This window comes from Hemibagrus wyckioides, linkage group LG21, assembly GCF_019097595.1.
Source record: "Hemibagrus wyckioides isolate EC202008001 linkage group LG21, SWU_Hwy_1.0, whole genome shotgun sequence".
Classification (NCBI taxonomy): Eukaryota; Metazoa; Chordata; class Actinopteri; order Siluriformes; family Bagridae; genus Hemibagrus; species Hemibagrus wyckioides.
The window spans coordinates 5898412-5916759 of record NC_080730.1 but is presented as its reverse complement, the minus strand read 5'-3'; the positions used below and the strand labels follow the sequence as shown (position 1 = coordinate 5916759).

The 18348-nt window shown below is 41.7% G+C and overlaps 1 protein-coding gene across 3 annotated transcripts in view; it reads right to left on the bottom strand.

The window, feature by feature from the left end:
* Positions 1-748: 748 nt before the first annotated feature.
* Positions 749-18348, bottom strand: part of arhgef3 (Rho guanine nucleotide exchange factor (GEF) 3) — an 84302-nt gene continuing 66702 nt past the window's right edge. For all 3 annotated transcript variants that reach the window (XM_058373739.1, XM_058373741.1, XM_058373740.1), the window contains 9 exons: positions 14330-14437; positions 12470-12640; positions 11414-11476; positions 10782-10878; positions 10620-10696; positions 6298-6555; positions 5216-5386; positions 3101-3287; positions 749-2426 (listed from right to left, as the gene is read on the bottom strand). In XM_058373739.1, the coding sequence (XP_058229722.1) occupies positions 2137-2426; positions 3101-3287; positions 5216-5386; positions 6298-6555; positions 10620-10696; positions 10782-10878; positions 11414-11476; positions 12470-12640; positions 14330-14437 (1422 nt within the window). In that variant the 3' untranslated portion in view covers positions 749-2136. The remainder of the gene's footprint in view (positions 2427-3100; positions 3288-5215; positions 5387-6297; positions 6556-10619; positions 10697-10781; positions 10879-11413; positions 11477-12469; positions 12641-14329; positions 14438-18348) is intronic.

Genomic DNA, 18348 nt, shown 5'->3' with positions numbered 1-18348 from the left:
ATAGCAAGAACATTTCAGGAATCGTTTCGTGTAAAACAAACCCAAGACAAATGTCTCATGTTCGTTTTTCTTGTTTGCAATTAACGTCTGATCGTGTCAAATCGCCCCCCCTTCAACCCGAGGACAGATGGGGAGGGGGTGTGATTACTTTCCTGAATAAATAAAGATAGCATATCCTTTAAGAAAACATAAAGGTCATGTCATGGGGGTTTTCAGACACTAGGAAGGTGATTTTTGCTGTATTTTGAGCATACAGAGGATCGAGTGCGAGAGAAGGTTTTACTCCATCGCCATTACATGTCGTGTCATGTTTTTGGAAGGAGTCTCCAGTGTCAGGACATTGTCACAAGTTTTCTGACATCAGGAGGGAAAGCTTTACAGTTTCCTTACACGATTTTCACACTAAAAAGCATATAAACAATTCAAGAAAAAAATATTGTTTCGAATGTTTCTAGCTGTTATCACATAAGTGATCTAAATATAATAAATTTACTGAATTATTCGTTGGATATATTAATTCTTTAATTTATAAAAAATAATGTAAATAAAATTTACTATTTTTTAATAATAGTAATTTTATTTTTTTTAATTATTAAAAAATTTAATAAAATGTAGTTGCTGCTGTAAAAGAAGAATTAAACCACTTTCGGACATACTGTTATAATTAATTACACAGCACGTCTGTAGGCATTTTACTTCCCTAAACACCTTAATATCAGATGATAAAAAGACACCAAAGAAACGGAGGTGTTTTTAAATCATTTATTTGGTACTCGTTACACACTTTCCAGCTTTCCATCTTTATACACACATACTGCTCACCCACACACCCGTCACGTGTTCACGTATCCCTCCGTATGGCTTTACTTCCCTTGCGTCAAACCATGTCCTTAAATCCGACCGTATATAAAACCTTCTCTAGCTCACCTGCGGTAACTCTTCCTGTTCTATGAGCACTTGAAAATAAAAGAACAGCATAGTTAGGTCGAGTGAAAAATAAAGCTATAAATAACCACACTACTGCATGAATTTTTTAATACATTTCTTTAAAAAAAACAAACAAACAAAAAAAAAAAGGAACAATAAAAACATTATACTGTTTTTCTGAATAGTGGCGATGCCGATTCCTCGAACGTGGAACGAAGCGACGAGAGCCCACAGGTAAACTCGCACGGGATTAAAAACACTTTTTTTTGGCAATGCTTTGCGCAGATTGTGATGTGATACACTGGCACACACACACACACACACACACACACACACACACACAAACACACAACACTTGGGGAAAAGACACGAGTTTATGCTGAGCAACACGGCACAAGCGATTACGACTTTACACCAAGTGAGAGCGTCTGCAACTCTGCTATTTTCACTAAACTGATGTTTTTTACTGTTACCTGATTTTTCTTTATTCTCAATCAAAGTGCTTTCTGGCTGGATGCAGCTCATCTAATTAAAACCTAGTCTTTGTAGGGAACAGCACGAAGCCTTCATTTAATTCATATACGTGTAACACGTAGCCACGGTTTATCTTTTTAGCGCTCTGACGTGTAGAAACACGTTTGTGACGAAGCTGCACGCTTTTGGCTTCACTCTCATCGTGTCTTGCTTCAGTGAGCATGGAAAGCATCCATGACCTCGAGAACTTCAAGATTGGTCTTGAATAACTGTAGAAACGTCAGTACAACCCCTTCGGGCTTTTAAAACACTGTGAGCCACCGAAAACACCGCTTTCTTGATTGTCGTGAAAACATTCCTCTGGTCGTTTTGTCTGGGCGGTTATCGCAGACACGCGGACATAAATATGATACATCTCTCTACGTGGAATCTTTCCTCTCCTCAGAGGGTCGCGCTTACGAGGAATGACGAATTTTTAGTGAGTCCTCTTCACTCGAGTCCTGTACAGGCGACAGGAAACCTGACACAGTTTCACAGTTGGGAGTGCGACAGGATGCACCACAGACAGAGAGAGAAACGGACAGATAGAAAGAGACATGAAAGTAAAGTAGTGGCAGAAGAAAAGTAGTGCTCTCTCTACTCTGTGGCTTCTACTGAAGTACAGACGGCTTCTCTGTGACAATACTGTACAGGTCGGCGTTGATGTAGATCACATTCACGTAGACTGCACGGCGTTCACACGTCCACGTGTGTGTGCTCCATCAGCTGCGTCCCAGCCTCAGCACCGGGGTCGCTAGTGTCCATGCTACAGTCTGAGGATTCGCTGTCACTTTGGTCCATGCGCTCCTCCAGAGTTTTTTCCAGAGCGGGAGACGTGTGCTGGGAAGGCTGAGACGAGCCGGTCGCTAGTTTAGCCTGCCGTATGCAGTTCAGCCACTGTTGCTTGTTGAAGGCGTCGCTTGCTTGGAAGGAGTGCGACTGGAGCTGACCTCCGCTGCGGAACGTCACCCGGAAGAAGTTCTTGGCTGGATGGGGGAGCGAACAGAGATGTTTGTTACTAATGGGGTTTGAAGAACATCATCAATACACGTTAAATACAGAAAAGTTGTTAAGATCAAAGTGGAGGATTTCCTGCCTAGCAAACAGCTCATTTGGTTCTCCACCCTGATCTAGAGCACTGGTAGCTCTGTTAAAATCATGGATGGCTGATTACATCTCTCGAACCAAGACAAGGTGCTGGAACAGATATGTGGTACATCTGCAGCCGTTAAAATCATGCAGATTTGTACTATCATTCAAAAACTAGTTCAAGCTGTGTGTATGTCACCTAAACTGCATTTTAATTACTGTGTAGAACCAAAAAGATCTGGGTGAAGCTAGATCTGATCCAACTCCTCCTATGAGCCTAGGCCTAAAGCCATAACCCTAACCCATATAACACTGTACAACACAACACATTACATTAGACACACTAATCCAACCTGGAACACACTCCACCCCTTAGAATTTTTAATTGACTCCACCCAAGTAGGAGGAGCTTAATCAGAGGAACTTTTTGTTCTGCAGTGAGGATCGAGTCCAATAAAAAAGGGTTTTTTTGACTGAACTGGCAACCAAAAAAGTAGTAAACTAGTATAGCCAAAGCTTATGCTAACATTCAAGCTAAGACCTTTAGAGTTTTTATAAATACGTCACTCACTCCTCTCTGTGTTACTGAAAGCCCCTCTGATGGAGCCGCCCAGGCGGATCTCGCCGTCCTGCAGGTCCTCCCACTCTAAATCCCGCACCGGGATGGGCTGACGATAGAGCTGATAGCAGAGCTGCTCGTTCTGTGTGATGGCCCGTGTGATCACCAGCACGTCCTGGAACAGGAACACGTGTAGCTTCTGCGTGGAGAAAGAAACAGACGTCAAAGTCAAACTTTCTTCTCCCGGGTTTCATGGGAAATGGGAAAAAAGGTCAACATTATAAAAATAACCAGCTTATGGAAAACAACACAGCAAATGGAGTATTAGAAATGTTCCTGCTTGATATTTTCCCACCGGAGCAAGTGGTTCGCGATTAGCCGAGCTACTTAACATACTTCGAATAATCTCCAGAAGAGGATAATGCATGCGTTTGGGGCTAGCGTCACGGAAGTCTGTTTAATAAATATTTTTACAGGGATGTGAAACTGGAAGTTACGTAACCTGTGAGGTATCATGAAAACGACTTTTAGCCCAGAGGCGGATTGGTCCACTGTCAATATTTCCATTTTGATAAATAATCTTTGTGCTATTTTGGTCTGTTCTGATCCCATGAGCTTGAGTGTAAAACAAACTGAATTCGGAGAGCGACTCTGATGCTTGACCATGAAAGGAGGTGGTGTTTGTGTGTGTGTGTGTTTAGATGAAGGAAACTGATACGCATGCTGGCTCTGACTTACAGCAGGGGGTTCAGAGGAAATGTTGGATACGCTGAAGGGGGAACGTGACTCGCCTCCTACCTTATACCACCTTATCATCACTGCTATGTGACGGACATCATGTTGGTCGATCCTTAATAATAGCATTAGATACTTACAAGGATTACAATCAGTTCTTAAAGCTGCACTTGAGAACATTCTGAACCGAGCGAATTAGAATAAATTAAGCTACTGTTTTGGGTCTAGCGAATCCTTTTTCCTTCCTGTGTAGTATTCAATGCTTTATTGGTTCATTGTTTAAAACCCAGTCGAGTTTCTCTACATGAAAGGCAAAGCCGCTTCGTCTGCTCCATGACCGCATTTTGATTAATGGCCTCCAGTTTATGTTTTCCTGTGATTAGCGTGTTTCCACCGCACAGCCCTCTTATTTTTGTGTGCCGACACAATTACCAGGGAAGCCTTTTATTGGAAGAGCATAAAAAAAAATAAAATAATCCTTCGGTTCAAACGTGAAGCAGAAACACGATGACTGACAGGTGACAGCCCGAAACAGGCGCTTCCAATTAGCGCGTAGGAAGAGTAAACACACACCGAACTCTAATTAGATTACACAGCGAGTCGAGGCGAGATCTCCCACGAGCCGGGGTTATTGTTGTTCTTCGGTATACAGTGTGTGCGCTGCCTTGAAGACAGACCGCAACCTCTTTAATAAATAAACTTTCATCTAGGACCGCAAAGTAATAGCCAAAATAATAACCCGATTACTGAAATCACAAATATTTATCATAATTATTCAGGCAATTTAGGCTAGTTAGTCAAATGTCTAAATATTCAAAAGTCTTCAGAATGACTGAACATCAACCGAGAAACTGGAGCGTGTTATTCAATCAAATCCGATATATAAGGTTAGCCAATTACACAGTCGATTACGGGTAATAAAAGAAGAAGCCAGAGAAAATTGTTCATCATTTTTTCTGTTGTTGTTTTCATATGTAACAGTAACAAGGGGAATACACAGATTTCCCAGAAATCTTAACCGTGCATGACCCTGTTTACACATGCTCGTTTCATTAGCCCTGAGCTGCAGGATTATATCTGATATCTTAGATCGGATTCCAATCCAATGGTTTAACCCACTTCAGGTGGTCTGACACACAAATTCTAGACATTTTATACAAGCATAAACGCTCCTGTCTCTCCAAGCCTTGGCCGTATAATACGTAAAATGGCACGAATGTCTAAAGGCTTTAAGGAAATTAAAAACTCCATATTATTAGCATAGACTGAAAATGAAGTACAAATAAACTGATTGAAAATATTTCTGGTGAATCTGAATACTAGTGTAAATCAGTACAGGAACAGATAGAAACACTGTGTGTGATTTTTTTTTTTTGTGTGTATAAGACTCACAGCTCCTCTGTTGTTCTTGAGCTCGCCATGGCAGCTGAGAATGCGGGAGCTGTCGATTAGCAGGTCTCTCTGGCTCTCCTCCAGGTAGAGCAGACGCTCTTTATAATAGCGGCACTCCGACTCGCCTGTCTTGATGTTAATCTCCGCCACGATGCTCTGGATCATGTTGATCTGAGAAGGAAAACAAACTGGGTTTAGGTGGCAGCTGTAAAAGAGCAGCAAAACAAAACGCTTTTATCTAGCCACGGAAACGAGAAGAAAAACATTCAGATAGAATCAACAAGCTACTGGGTTCGGGTGAAAAATGTGAAAGCTTGAATAGAAGAGGAGTTTATTTTTTCATCTATAGGAAAATGATATGAAATTGGAGCTTTTCATAGGGGTGTATGTGACTTGTTTTCCTGTTTATGCGCACACACACACACGCATAAACATACACACTCACACAAGTGCACACACTCAGGGGACACACACAGAATGCGCATCGGGGACACACAGGACACACACACTCCCAGACCCAAACCCCTCTGCCCCCCATATATACCCATATATGCATACCCACACATGCCTGCGCACATACAGACACACAGGACACACACAAAGGACATCTACACGCACACACCCACACACACAGACAGACAAGACACACACACAGGACACTAACACAAGACAAACACAGGATAAAGGACACACACACAAGACACACACAGGACACACACACACATACACATCCAGACCCACACACACATGCCCAGATTTCCTGTGAGTTTAATCTCTTCCACTTAAGTGCATGTTCAGACTAAACTCTGATGGATTTGATCTAATTCTGGATTATAAGGTTTGACACAGTCTTGTGGATCCCGTGTCGGCTCGAGTCCACACTGTCACTGAAGTAAAAAAGTGGGAGGGACCGAATACTAAGAAACCCTAAAATTCATGTAAATATTTCTATGATCCTACTATTCACTCTGGTTGCTGCTGGGAACGTAAACCTTTGTGTTAAATTGCAAAAAATAAAGTTTTGACTAGACTTTTGGAGCCCACATATATTTCTTTTCCATCTGGAGCGAAGTTCTACTTACAGCCTCGTCCAGATGCTGCCGGTCCGGGTGGTCGTTAGGTGTGTGTTTGAGAATCTCCCGTAGCAGCAGTGGATATTTGACAAGCCGGCTGCGTGGGATGTCCAGAAAGTTCCACAGGTCCAGCTTGCGACTGAAGGGCGACTCCAGACAGCGCTGCAGGAAGTCGTGCACCCGGTGGTCCTGCTTTTTATGATCCAGTAAGGCTTTCGCGGCCACCTGGTTACTGCAGTAGCTGTTGTAGGAGTCCAGACAGGGCAGCTGCGGGCGGACAAAGAAAACGGCGTAATGTAATAAAGCCACTTTGCTAGTCGGAGCTGGCGTCTGTCGTTCCTAAACAGCGTTCGTGGATGTAATTTGATTTGCACCTATTTAAGCCATTCCCTGTTGCCAGTCCTTTCAATTTTTAGTGGTTTATTTATTGAGCCTGAGATTAAGGCTGCTGCATGGTTTTAAAAGGCAAAAACATTTTATTTTGTCTTTATGCCGTCCATCTGGACCGAGTGCCTAAAAACATGTGCAGGTTAGATAACTAGCCTTTGGCTAAGCTCTGGTCTTAGTGCAGACCTTTCAGCTGAATCTCACATCTCTTCCACTCTCCTCTTTTCTCCGTAAAACCAGGCCTGTCTCCTACAAAGCTGCACCAGTGTGATGAGATAATAACCAGAGAGCGGCACTCAGAAAGAAATGCCTTCAGCTGACTTGTAATAAGTCAGCGTTATGGGAACAGCTGTGCATTCCTACGGCAGGTAAAAGGAGGAGAGGGACGCAGTTAAAAAAGCATTTCACTCATGTGAGTGATGGATTAACAGGCTGTTAAATATCAGTTCAATCCCTGTCCATTACACGGGACTTTACATACTTTAATCTTTAACCCTTTTTACCAGTACGCTAGTGTTGGGACACTTTCAATGAGTATACACAAATAAATTACTTTATCGCTGCAAGTCTGATATAAAATTAATCAGGACTCTGTTGGCTTTCAGAGTGAGACTTTTTATCTCTGTTGTTTTGAATGCTTATAAACAAGCATCTCAGAAAGCAGAAATGGGAACTTTCCTAGGAATATATTGCTCCTAGTAGACTAGGGTAAAATAGAAATACTTATAAATAAGTACAGTGTCTTAAAGCTCAGAGTGTCTACTTTCATAAGACCCATTAAAAAATCAGTGTGGAGTGATAAGACAAAGAAACTCAATGCTGAACATGGACACAAGCAATATTTTTGGCCTCTGGAAAAAAGGTCATAACCCTTGATACTGTTTGTTTTTGGTCAGCAGCTCTGACAATAGTTCTGGCTGCGATGCTCTTCTTATAATACGTTAGTTGAAAAGAAGTGAGCTTCTTATCTGTGAGCAGATGTGCATTTAGCATGTGTGATTAGTCTCTGGTATCAGACGTAAAGCTTCCAAGCCTTCTGAAAAGTTCAGGACAGAACTTTGTGGTTTCTTGGTAACATGATCAATGAATCTAATTAACTTCAAGAGAACGAAAAAGTGAGACTGATGATCTCTTTACTGTTTTAACATTAATGATCTGCAACAATCGATATTCAAGGTAACTATAAATGGATAAAAAGTACATGTTGGTCTTTAAAAAAAACTGTGATTATTTTCCAATAACAGTACCTCCCAAAGTGATTTATTCCTCATGACACACATCATAGTCTATGCGATATGAATTGTAAAAGTATCTACACGCATTTAAGAGAAAGAAATCCTGATACAAAACTCCACTAAACACAATGTTAAAGAAGAATCGCTCTTTACTGAGACCACCCTGTGTGTGAAAGAGCGAAAGCTTCTTCCGAGGTGAAGCAGCATTGAGAAATATTTACACGGTTAAGCAATAGCCACTTGAATTTTCCCAGCGCAAAAGGTCCTGCTGTGGAAACCCTTCTTGGACAGATGAGGGCTGAAGGAAATAGTCTGAGGTAAGAGCTACATTCTTTAAACTGTCCTTCTCTGGAAAAACATTGTTCTCTGTTAGGGGTAAACAGGAAAGAACAGCCGTGTAGGACGGCACTCGGCACCTATCATAACTGAGGAACGCGATGGACGACACAGATAGATCCTAACCTGACGCTCAGGCTTGGAAAAGGACTGCACGTGAAGCCAAGAACGAATATGTGGAAAACGACACGTTTCTGAGGGGGAAAACTCCTATGTGACGTGAAGTCACTCAATTTTATATATATATATATTTATATATATATATATATATATATATATATATATATATATATATATATATATATATATATATATATATGAAAAGACTGAATAATGTGGCAGCTTGAGAAAAGAAAAGGGTGTAAAAGGGGCGCCAAAACTTTTACTCATTAAGGAATCCAAATTTTAGGAATTTAAGTCTATCCATTCTCTTATAAACTATGTTTTTGTGTAGTATATTAATTCATTTGCATATAAAACCTGATAGGCTTTTACATTTTATGATGCAATAATTGCCCATGTTTAAACTCTGCTTTATTTGCAACGATTATTTATTGAACATTGAACAATGCAATGATGTAATTGTATAAAACAAGTATAAAATCTACAGCGAGTTTAAAAGCATGATGGACCCGAAAGTGTCGCTGCTTATGTCTGAGAAACCTGGTGAACATGAAAAATGCTGAGTTTTGAGTCGATTGATTCATGATTAGCGATTTTGTTATTTTTGCTATTTCCCCCTATAGGCCGTTTTTAATATACTTATACTATGGTAGCTTAGTGGTTAAGGTGTTGGACTATAATAAAGTTTGTCACAATGAGCAGGATAGGATGATGTCCTTACAATGTTCAATTCTCGAATTTATGTACATTTACAGCATTTGGCAGAAGCTCTTATCCAGAACGACTTACAATTTAGCTATTTTTATACAACTGAGCAATTGAGGGTTAAGGGCCTTACTGGCACTGGCAACTTGGTGAACCTGGGATTTGAACTCTCAACCTTCTGATCAGTAGTAGTAGGCCTTGCTCAAGGGCCCAGCAGGGGCTATTTGATGGTCCTGGGATTTGATTAGTAGTCCAATGCTATAACCACTGAGCTACCAATTACACCCCAAACCAGCCTTTTTACAAAACTACATTAGGTTTGTACCAAAAGCAAGACAAAAAATACTTTTAAAGACTATCTTGTTTCATTTCTTAATGGAGCACTTGGAGAACATTCTCTGATGTCCTTTTAACCAGTTGAACATGGCAGGTCTGTCTAGCATCAGGTTCAAAAACTGAACGTGAAAGAGCTTTTGTTGCACAAACAGACTAAAAGAAAAAAAAAGAAAAAGAAGAAAAGCTGATAGGTTTTTCCCATAACGCACGTAAATGCAAACAGACCTGAATCTTTGAGCAGCATCACTGGACAGGAGAGAGCTGTCGAGTGAGATAAATAGAGTGGAGCTCTGAAAGCTGTGATCACCCCCCCAGCACTCATCCTTTCAACCCCACACAGAGCTGCACTTTGTTTCAAACAGCCCTTATCACCAGGTTTTAGGTCGCTGGTTAAAAGGACATCAGAGATTGTGATGCTTGGACGACCTGGATGATATGTAAACTTTATGAATCGGGTTTTTACAAAAGTACTGGCGTCGGGTCAAAAGACCTCTCTGTGTCTGTGCTTTTACGCGGAGGTAACGCGCACCGCTGACTGGATGACTTATGAGAGCGTTCCAAGTTCTTAACGATGGCATGATAACGCTGAATAAATAAGCATCTCTGAGTGCTAAGAAACCACCACACTTTAGTTCTCCCACACACTCGCTGTTTGGAGAAGTTGCTACTCCCACAAATGTATCCCAAGCCAAAATACTCTGTGTTACTGGCTGTACCAAGTTATGTTCAGATATCAGGGTGGTAAATAAGCAAGTAAGTGTTCTGGCCTGTGTGTTGGTGTGTAAATACATCACATGATTAGGTGGATTTCAACAGAAGTACTGTTTTTAGTTTCTGGGCCATAGGTGGTGCAAGGTGTTGCTACTTCTAGTCACACTGGTTGCTAAAAATACATGCATGATCAACCAGAAACGGTTCAGTTCTCATTCAGGAGAGTTCCAGTACCTTTCACTTCCTTAATATTTAACCCAAAAACCGTTGTTACATCAAAAAGGCTTTTGGATTTAGTGACCCCCCCTCCCTTTCAGTTCTCAGCTGAAATCGTACTACAGCAACCTCTGTTTTTGTGACTCCTCTGAAATACCTTTAGCTCTGTAATCATCCACTGCTGTAAACATGTTACACACGTTCCTACCTCTGCTGCTCCTTTATCATACATCAGAACAAAAGAACAAAGCATTACGGACCAGACCGAAAACCACATCTTACCCAATTCACTAAAATGTGGCCCACGTGCTCTGTTGATCCATCGGGTTTCCTGGCCTCTCGGAGTCGACTCAGCAGATCTAAGCAGCAAGACATGAAGAGCAGAATGATCACCACTACACTGCTATGCTATGACAGATAGCTTCAAGCAGAGCCGAGTCTCACCTTCGTGAAGAGGGATGAGGGAATCCAGGGTACCGAATATCTGATTGAGCTCATGTTCCGTCATAATGGAGAGTTTCAGCATCGGGTCATGGTAAGCCTGCAGTTACATCACAAAAGTATTAGCCTGGCTCTGACTCCAGCACTTGGAAAAGCACACTGGAGCTGTCTTAGCCGGGGTGGAATTATGAAATTGCTTTGAATATGACCCAGAAAAGCATGTGAAATTAAGGGTCAACGTGTCCTTAAAATAAACAGATCAAGTAACACTAAGCAAAAGGCACTTCGACGAGACACAAACCTGACCTGAGTGCAAAAGATATGAATGTGTGCAAAAGTATCTCTGTTCAAATTTGATATGCATATATATATATATATATATATATATATATATATATATATATATATATATAATCAACACACACACTCTTCCATTAGAGGCTAACATATCTATAATGGTGTTCCTCATGCTTCCTCGGATCCAAGTCTTTCCCTCAACCCCCCTGTGGGGCGTGTGACTCTGTGAGCTGAGGGGTAATCGGAGCTGAGGTTCCCACAGAGGGGGTTTAACTCGCTGTTTATATGGTGCATGAAGTGAGGAGGAAAAGGCCACTAATTGGAAAAGCAGAACTAACCTTTTTGGCCAGCTTGAGGTCTTCAATCAGGTCCTGCTCGCCTTGAGACAGCTCAAAAATGGCCTGAAGGATCATGAAATAAAAGCAAAAGCCAAGCTCAGTAATATCATTCAGAAATCAACAAAACACAACAAATGAAGGTTCACTTTCTGAAAAGGTGTGTTTTAAAAAAAAAAATTACATATAAAAGCCAGCGCAGGAATCACGTGATTAGCAATAGAAGCGTTTAGACAAAGCAGTTTGGGGAATAAAATCACATTTAAGCAGCTTTCACACACTTCTGCATACTTTAAGTGTGGGAAGAAACCCCACAGGACCCTCTCGACCTTTGAAACACTCAATATTTCCCTATAGACAGCTGCTCCCTGTTATCCACACCGCATCCCTGAGACTTTGAAGTTTGTGTGGCCACAGAGAAAGAAAGAAAGAGACTCAATCTGGAACAAAGGTGGGGAGTGTGTGTGTGTGTGGGGTGGAGTATGTCACGAACGAGCCTCCCATGTTTCAAGCAGGACTAATTTTTACTACTAAAAAAGCAGAGGCTAATGCTTAGACAGCTACCATTGCACGCGTGGAAAAGTTAAGGGAACACAAGGGAGCAATGAGGAGAAGTTTTGGGGTTTTTTTTGTTTTAAAACCCTCAACGCCCTCCCCCCACACACTTCAACAACTGCTCGGTTTCAGCCTACCGTGTGTTTTCCATGTGAACTTGCAGGGTATAATTTGTACGGGGATTAGTGAACTGGAACTCGGTGTCAGTGTTGGCCTCTGGGGTTTACTGTGGGGTTTGTGCAATTTCTGCTTCGTCTGCATTTTAACCGGCCATTAGGAATTCACTGCTTAATAAAGACTTCATCTGTCTTGTTGTATGAAAGACTGGCTGATGACCAAGCGGGTGACCAGGCAAATAGCAAATAAAGAAAAAGAAAAAATCCTATTTATTTACACAAGCGTACAGTTCGAACTGGTATATCGGATTATAGGAAAACTATACACTGATGAACGTAATGCTATCGTGTACTAATTACATTAGCAGCTCTCAAAGTCCTGTCTCACCTCCTGCCTTTTTATTTCTTTAGAAGACAGCATCTGTCCCAGTCCTACATCGAAGGTCTCGCTCCACAGCTTGCTGTCTCGGCGCTTGGTGTTGGCCGCCGGTGCCTGTCTGCTCCACGGCCGAGGAGGCATGATCTCTGTCCTGCTTTCGCTGCGGAAGCTGATGGAGCGCTGGACAGAGAGGAAGAAAAAAAACAAAAAAAACAAGATGTATAACAACAGGGATTAGTGTTACAACATCTGCTGTACTGTCTCCTCAACTGGTGATATAACGCATCATGCAGTTCAGTTAGGTCACGTTAGAAAGAACATGGCCTGACGTTTCGCAAAATTCTGGATTCATTTCTTCAGTACAAATCTGCAGAGAAAAGAAACAATCCAACATTGCTGCAGAAAGCTCATGCAAACAAAAAACGTGATAAGATGAAGATCAAGGCTGAATGTTCTTTTCTGGTTGATAAACAGGCTGCTGCATCAAGCAGCACATTAATAATCAGATAATTATCGCAGTCAAGGAATAAATAGCTCTCTGTGTTATGGTTTGGTTTTAACTCTCTTCGCCAGTTTGCTATGAACGTCTATCAAAACACGGCGCCCGCTTCCTCCGGCCTCGCAGAACAATGGTACGAGTGAGGAGCTGGAGAGAGCCAGACGGAGCGAAAACACGGGAAAGCCTGTGATGAATCACCGGCCTGTTCTCAGTGCTCCGGTCACACTCGGCACACAGAGACGCTCTCTGCATCCAGACGCGCAAAACCAACCTCGGCCTGTCTCATTTCCTGTCCCAGGCACTGGGCCTGCTTTTCCCAAGCCATCCACTTTCCCCACTTTCTGTCGTCTCTTTCTCCTTCTCTTTCACCTCTCTTTGAGCCAGATGGGCCAGGGCATGCCTACCTTCTCTACAGATCCTACTCAATCACACAGCAACAGCTGCTACCACAAGTCTGGCTCGAGGGCTTAAGCTTCAGAAACATAAAAAAAACAAACCAGACCCTTTGAATAATAAAAGAAAACGGCTAGATAAGCAGGATGAGGATTTTAATTTGTGATAATATCAGCTGGCAAAAGATAGAAGGTTTAATGAATAGCTGTTAGCAAGGACAGTGAACATGGAACACCCAACTTGTAGAGAAGCAATCATCATGCTTTTTGTTATTGTTTATCACTAAATATAGCCACTAGAGACTCACCTACTTTCACAGAAAGATCTTGAGATCATCTGTGGACTGAGACTACATTCACACTAGCAAGTGATCGGTTCTATCTATGTAGCTTTGTAACACTGAGCTATGATGATATTTACACTGTGACACTGACTGAGAACGGCTGAATTTTAGGGCAAATGACATGCCGGTGCAAGCCTTAGTGTTTCCACCTGACAGCTCCAGAGTGAGCGTCTGGTTTGATCCTGAGCTTGGGTTATTATCTAGCTAAAGTTTTGCCTGTTCCTATGACCACGTGGGTTTCCTCTGCTTTCTTCCAAGCTCCCAAAAAAGGCCAGTAGATGGACAACTACTCCATGTGTACTATGTGTATATATAAAAATACTTAAAATTTGCATAAACAAATCCTCTTGTAAGCTCAATCCAGTAATTCATGTGGGTTGTCCCCTGAATTCCTAGTTTTTAAGACTAGGAAGGGAAGGAAAACTAATCGTTGGTTACATAATTAAACACATTCTGTACAAATATAATATCTATAAATTATGCAGTTATCCTATATACACACAATACATTTCAGCTACTACCATTTCCGGATGAAACATCTGGACAGGCCACACCCCCTGTAACAACACTACCTTATAACTATGACCAAGTGTAGTATTGTAACATATCCGCTACAGAAAAATAAACGCAGTACCTGCAGCGTCTGTCCGATACGCTTCAGCGGAGCAGCTTTCACCGGTGGGATGAGGTTAGCCAGCGACGTGACTCGAGACAGAGGCTTCGCTCGCTTGTTGCTAGGCTCCTGCAAACACAGAAGGTTGTCGTTAGAAAATAAATGTCACCTCACCACACACTCAAGATGCCACAGAAAATTACAGAACAGGCTTCCAAATTATCGACTGTCCTAAAATCTGTTTCTTCTTCTTCACGCTCATGCCCTCAAAGATATGGGACATTAATTAGCCTAAATAGTGGCTAGAGTTGAGAGACTGTCGGCTGGCACTCGCGCCAAGGTCATAAACCCACTCCAAGGAGGCTGAGGAGATGCCAGACACATCATGTCAGTCAGAAATCACCGCTCAAGGTGACTGACATTCCTGTTTTGACACATTCTGATAATATCACTGTTTTATGGAGAAAGAAAGCATCAGCTAGGGTTTCCTACTCCATCTTACACTTAGATTAGACCGCAATTCTCAATGATGATTGGTCAGGAAGTGTTAACTGATCCATTATCTATCATTCAAACCACTGGTTTATATTAATGCACTTGTTCTAATATCGTTTGTGTTTCTATGCTAACAATTTACAAAGGTTTTGTCTGGAGGAGGCTGTATGTACAGATTTAAAAACATCTAATCACTCACTCACTCATTCTCTCCCTCAGTCCCTTACCCACTCCTTCATTCACACCCTTAACCACTCCTTCATTCACACCCTTACCCACCCTCTCTACCTCTTCCTCACTTACCCACTCACCCTTATTTTCCCTTACCTTCTTACTCACCCACTCATTTACCCACTGACTTACTCTCTCTCTCCCTCACTAACCCACTGACTTACCCTATCCCTCACACACCCACTCTTTCCTTCACTTTCCCACTGACTCACTCCCTCATTTACCCACTCTCTTACTTACTCCCTCACTTACCCACTCTCTTACTCTCTCCCTCACTTACCCATCGACTTACTCTCTCCCTCACTTATCCATTCACTCCCTCTCTCTTACCTTCCCCCTCACTTACCCACTCTCTTACCCTTTCCCTCACTTACCCACTCTCTTACTCTCTCCCTCACCTACTCACTCTCTCCCTTCACTTACCCACTCTCTTACTCTCTCCCTTCACTTACCCTCTCACTCACTTTCTCCCTTCACTTGCCCACTCACTAACTCTCTCCCTCCCTCCCTCTCCTACCTGAACGTCTCACTGTTCATGTTTTACCCATTTTCATAGCAACACAATCACCCTTGGTGATAGAACTATTTATAGAAATCATGTTTTTAACCGCTTTGTCACTGTGCGACATTACTGCAGCTCTCTCATCAAGACAAGCGTCTCTCTCAGAGCCTTCTGCAAGTCCACCAGCGTCCACTTTCGAAAATGTCTGCATGGCCTTTTCAGTACATCCACTGCACACCACCCTTATAATAAGGGTTTGACAAAAGATATCATTAGAGAAAGCTTGTCCTAGTGCATGAAAAGCGTCACGATATTCAGGTCTTGCAAAAGCAGAAAGTCCATTAAAACATGAGAACTACATAATAAACTGAATTAAAATTCAATGAACTACTAAACGGAAATCTTACTAAGTTGCTAAGGCTGGGCAATATGATGATGTAATATTGATAAGGTGATAAATTGTGTCACAGTAAACCATATCACAAACATATCTTCATTATATCTATTGGCACCTTGTTAGGAAACCTTCAAATACCATGACATGATATTCAGCTCTGTAGCTTAAATGTTAGTGTTAAAAATACTGCAACACAAATTTTTTGTACTATATCATATCATATATCATATCAGATGCATCACATCAATCCAGAAGCTCCATTAACACTCAACAGTCTTAACTGGTGTTGAATGTCTTCTGTCACAACTGGAAAGATAATGTATTTAGATGAAATGTACTAGGGTTTTAAAGCACTTAGAAAAGAAGCTTGCTTATCTCGCAGAACATTTTAGCAGTTGTAAACTAACAGAATTGTTCATAGATCTTAGCGGGACAGAATGAAGATGAACTGCAGCACAGATATACCCCTGACACGAGACGCAAATCACTCTACCTTTATAACACGCAGCCAGCATGACCCTGGGCGTCCAGTTCAGAAGAAATAGAGCCGAATTAGACACCCAGGTCCAGGTCGTAACTCACACTGAGCGCTAAATCCTGACTTTAGCCTCAGAGTCTTTCCACACACACACACAAATCTGTTTCCTTATGTGTTATCATCCTTTGTGAAAAATGCTAGCGAGTTTTCTACACTGTACTGATCAGTGAGCATTGTGTAACATGGAAAGGTCTGAGATAATGTATATATAACGTGTATTAGCATAGCTAAAATATCTCTAGGGATCTAGCACCTCTCCTACAGCCAAACCCTGCATCCATGGTGAGAGTCAATGCTGGATTCCTCATCATCTTCCTCTTTTAAACAGGAAGACTGGATTCCACCCAGAGCCACAAGACTTAATGAGAAATTCCAGTTTCCTAATTAGCTGTTTAACCCACAGTGGTTCTGTGGTAGGAAGCAAACCTTTAGAAAGACTATTAACATCATAAACTGAGGTAAAAAGGTTTTTTTTCCCCCTGGTTTAAAAGGAGGCACATGAACGTTTAATCCAGATAATACTGATATGTGCGTCGAGAAAGCATTTACTGTTACTAAGACAAAAACCAACCAACAAAAACCATCAGCTTCTCATAATAAAGAAACAAAAGAAAGTACCTCCATGTCCTGAATTTGGCTTTCCATAACATGGTGGAAAAAGCACTGACACTGGAGACTCCTTCCATACATTTTTAATAATTGTATCCTAACATTAAACCTCAATCTCCATGGCAACAAACCTGTTCATTTGTAAGCTTAGGTTATGTATGTTATGTTGGTGGTGGTGGCTCACGTGGTTAAGGCTAGCCCCAGCACTGTCAATCTGCCACTGTTGAGCCCTGGAGCAAGGCCCCCAACCCACCCTGCTCCAGGAGTGCTGCATCATGGCTGACCCTGCGCTCTGACCTCAACCCCCAAGGATGGGATATGTGAAGAAAGAACTTCAGTGTGCAGTAATGTATATGTGACAAACAAAAACAACTTAAATAGTTCATAATTGGAATCCAAACAAAAAAAAAACCTGTTGCTATAGAAACGATAACCTGTGATTTAATTGTGTCTGAAACTGCTGCTTGAGCTGATTTTGTGGAAAACTTAATCAACACCTGACCTGACCAACCAGATTCAAGAATTCAACAGCGCCATTGTATAAGATGCAGGAACCCAGCACTTGGGTATTAAAAAATGAGCGAAAATGGATTTAATCACAAGAATGTTGTTTTAGAAAGTTCAAGGGTAGAAGGGTTTAGAGGTTTCTAGGAACCTCCAGTTCTAGGAGTTTGATTTTGATAGCTCTCCTCATGCTTCAGGGGTTTCCTCTGGGTTTTGGGGTTTCCTCCACCCAAACCAAAGACAACCATTATAGACAGACTGGCATCTCTGAATTGTCTGTAGAGTGATTACGCCCTGTGATGGATTAGCACCCTGTTCAGAGTCTCTCCCAAATACCCTGGGATAGTCTCCATGTTCCCCCGTGTAACATACAATAAGTGGTTAAATGAAAAAAATAAAGATGCTTGCTACATTTCCTGTGAATTTCCACCGATTTCACAAAATGAGATCATTTCATGATTTAAAAAAAAGAGTATGTTTGGAACACCGCGAAGCACAATAAGCGTTTTCCACTTATCTGAAAAGCTCCATCCTTTTCCTGTCTGACTCAACGGCCTCATTGGGGTGACAGAGGGAGTGTTCAGATACGAACAAGCTTCCTAAAATAGGACACTGAGCGCTTGCTGTACTCAGGATACCCCATTGTTAAGCAATACATGTGAGTCATTAAGTATCACCCCAACTACTCATACACACACACACACACACACACTTCCCAGAAAAGTGTTCTATCCATCAGAATTTAAATCAGAAATAAAGTCTAA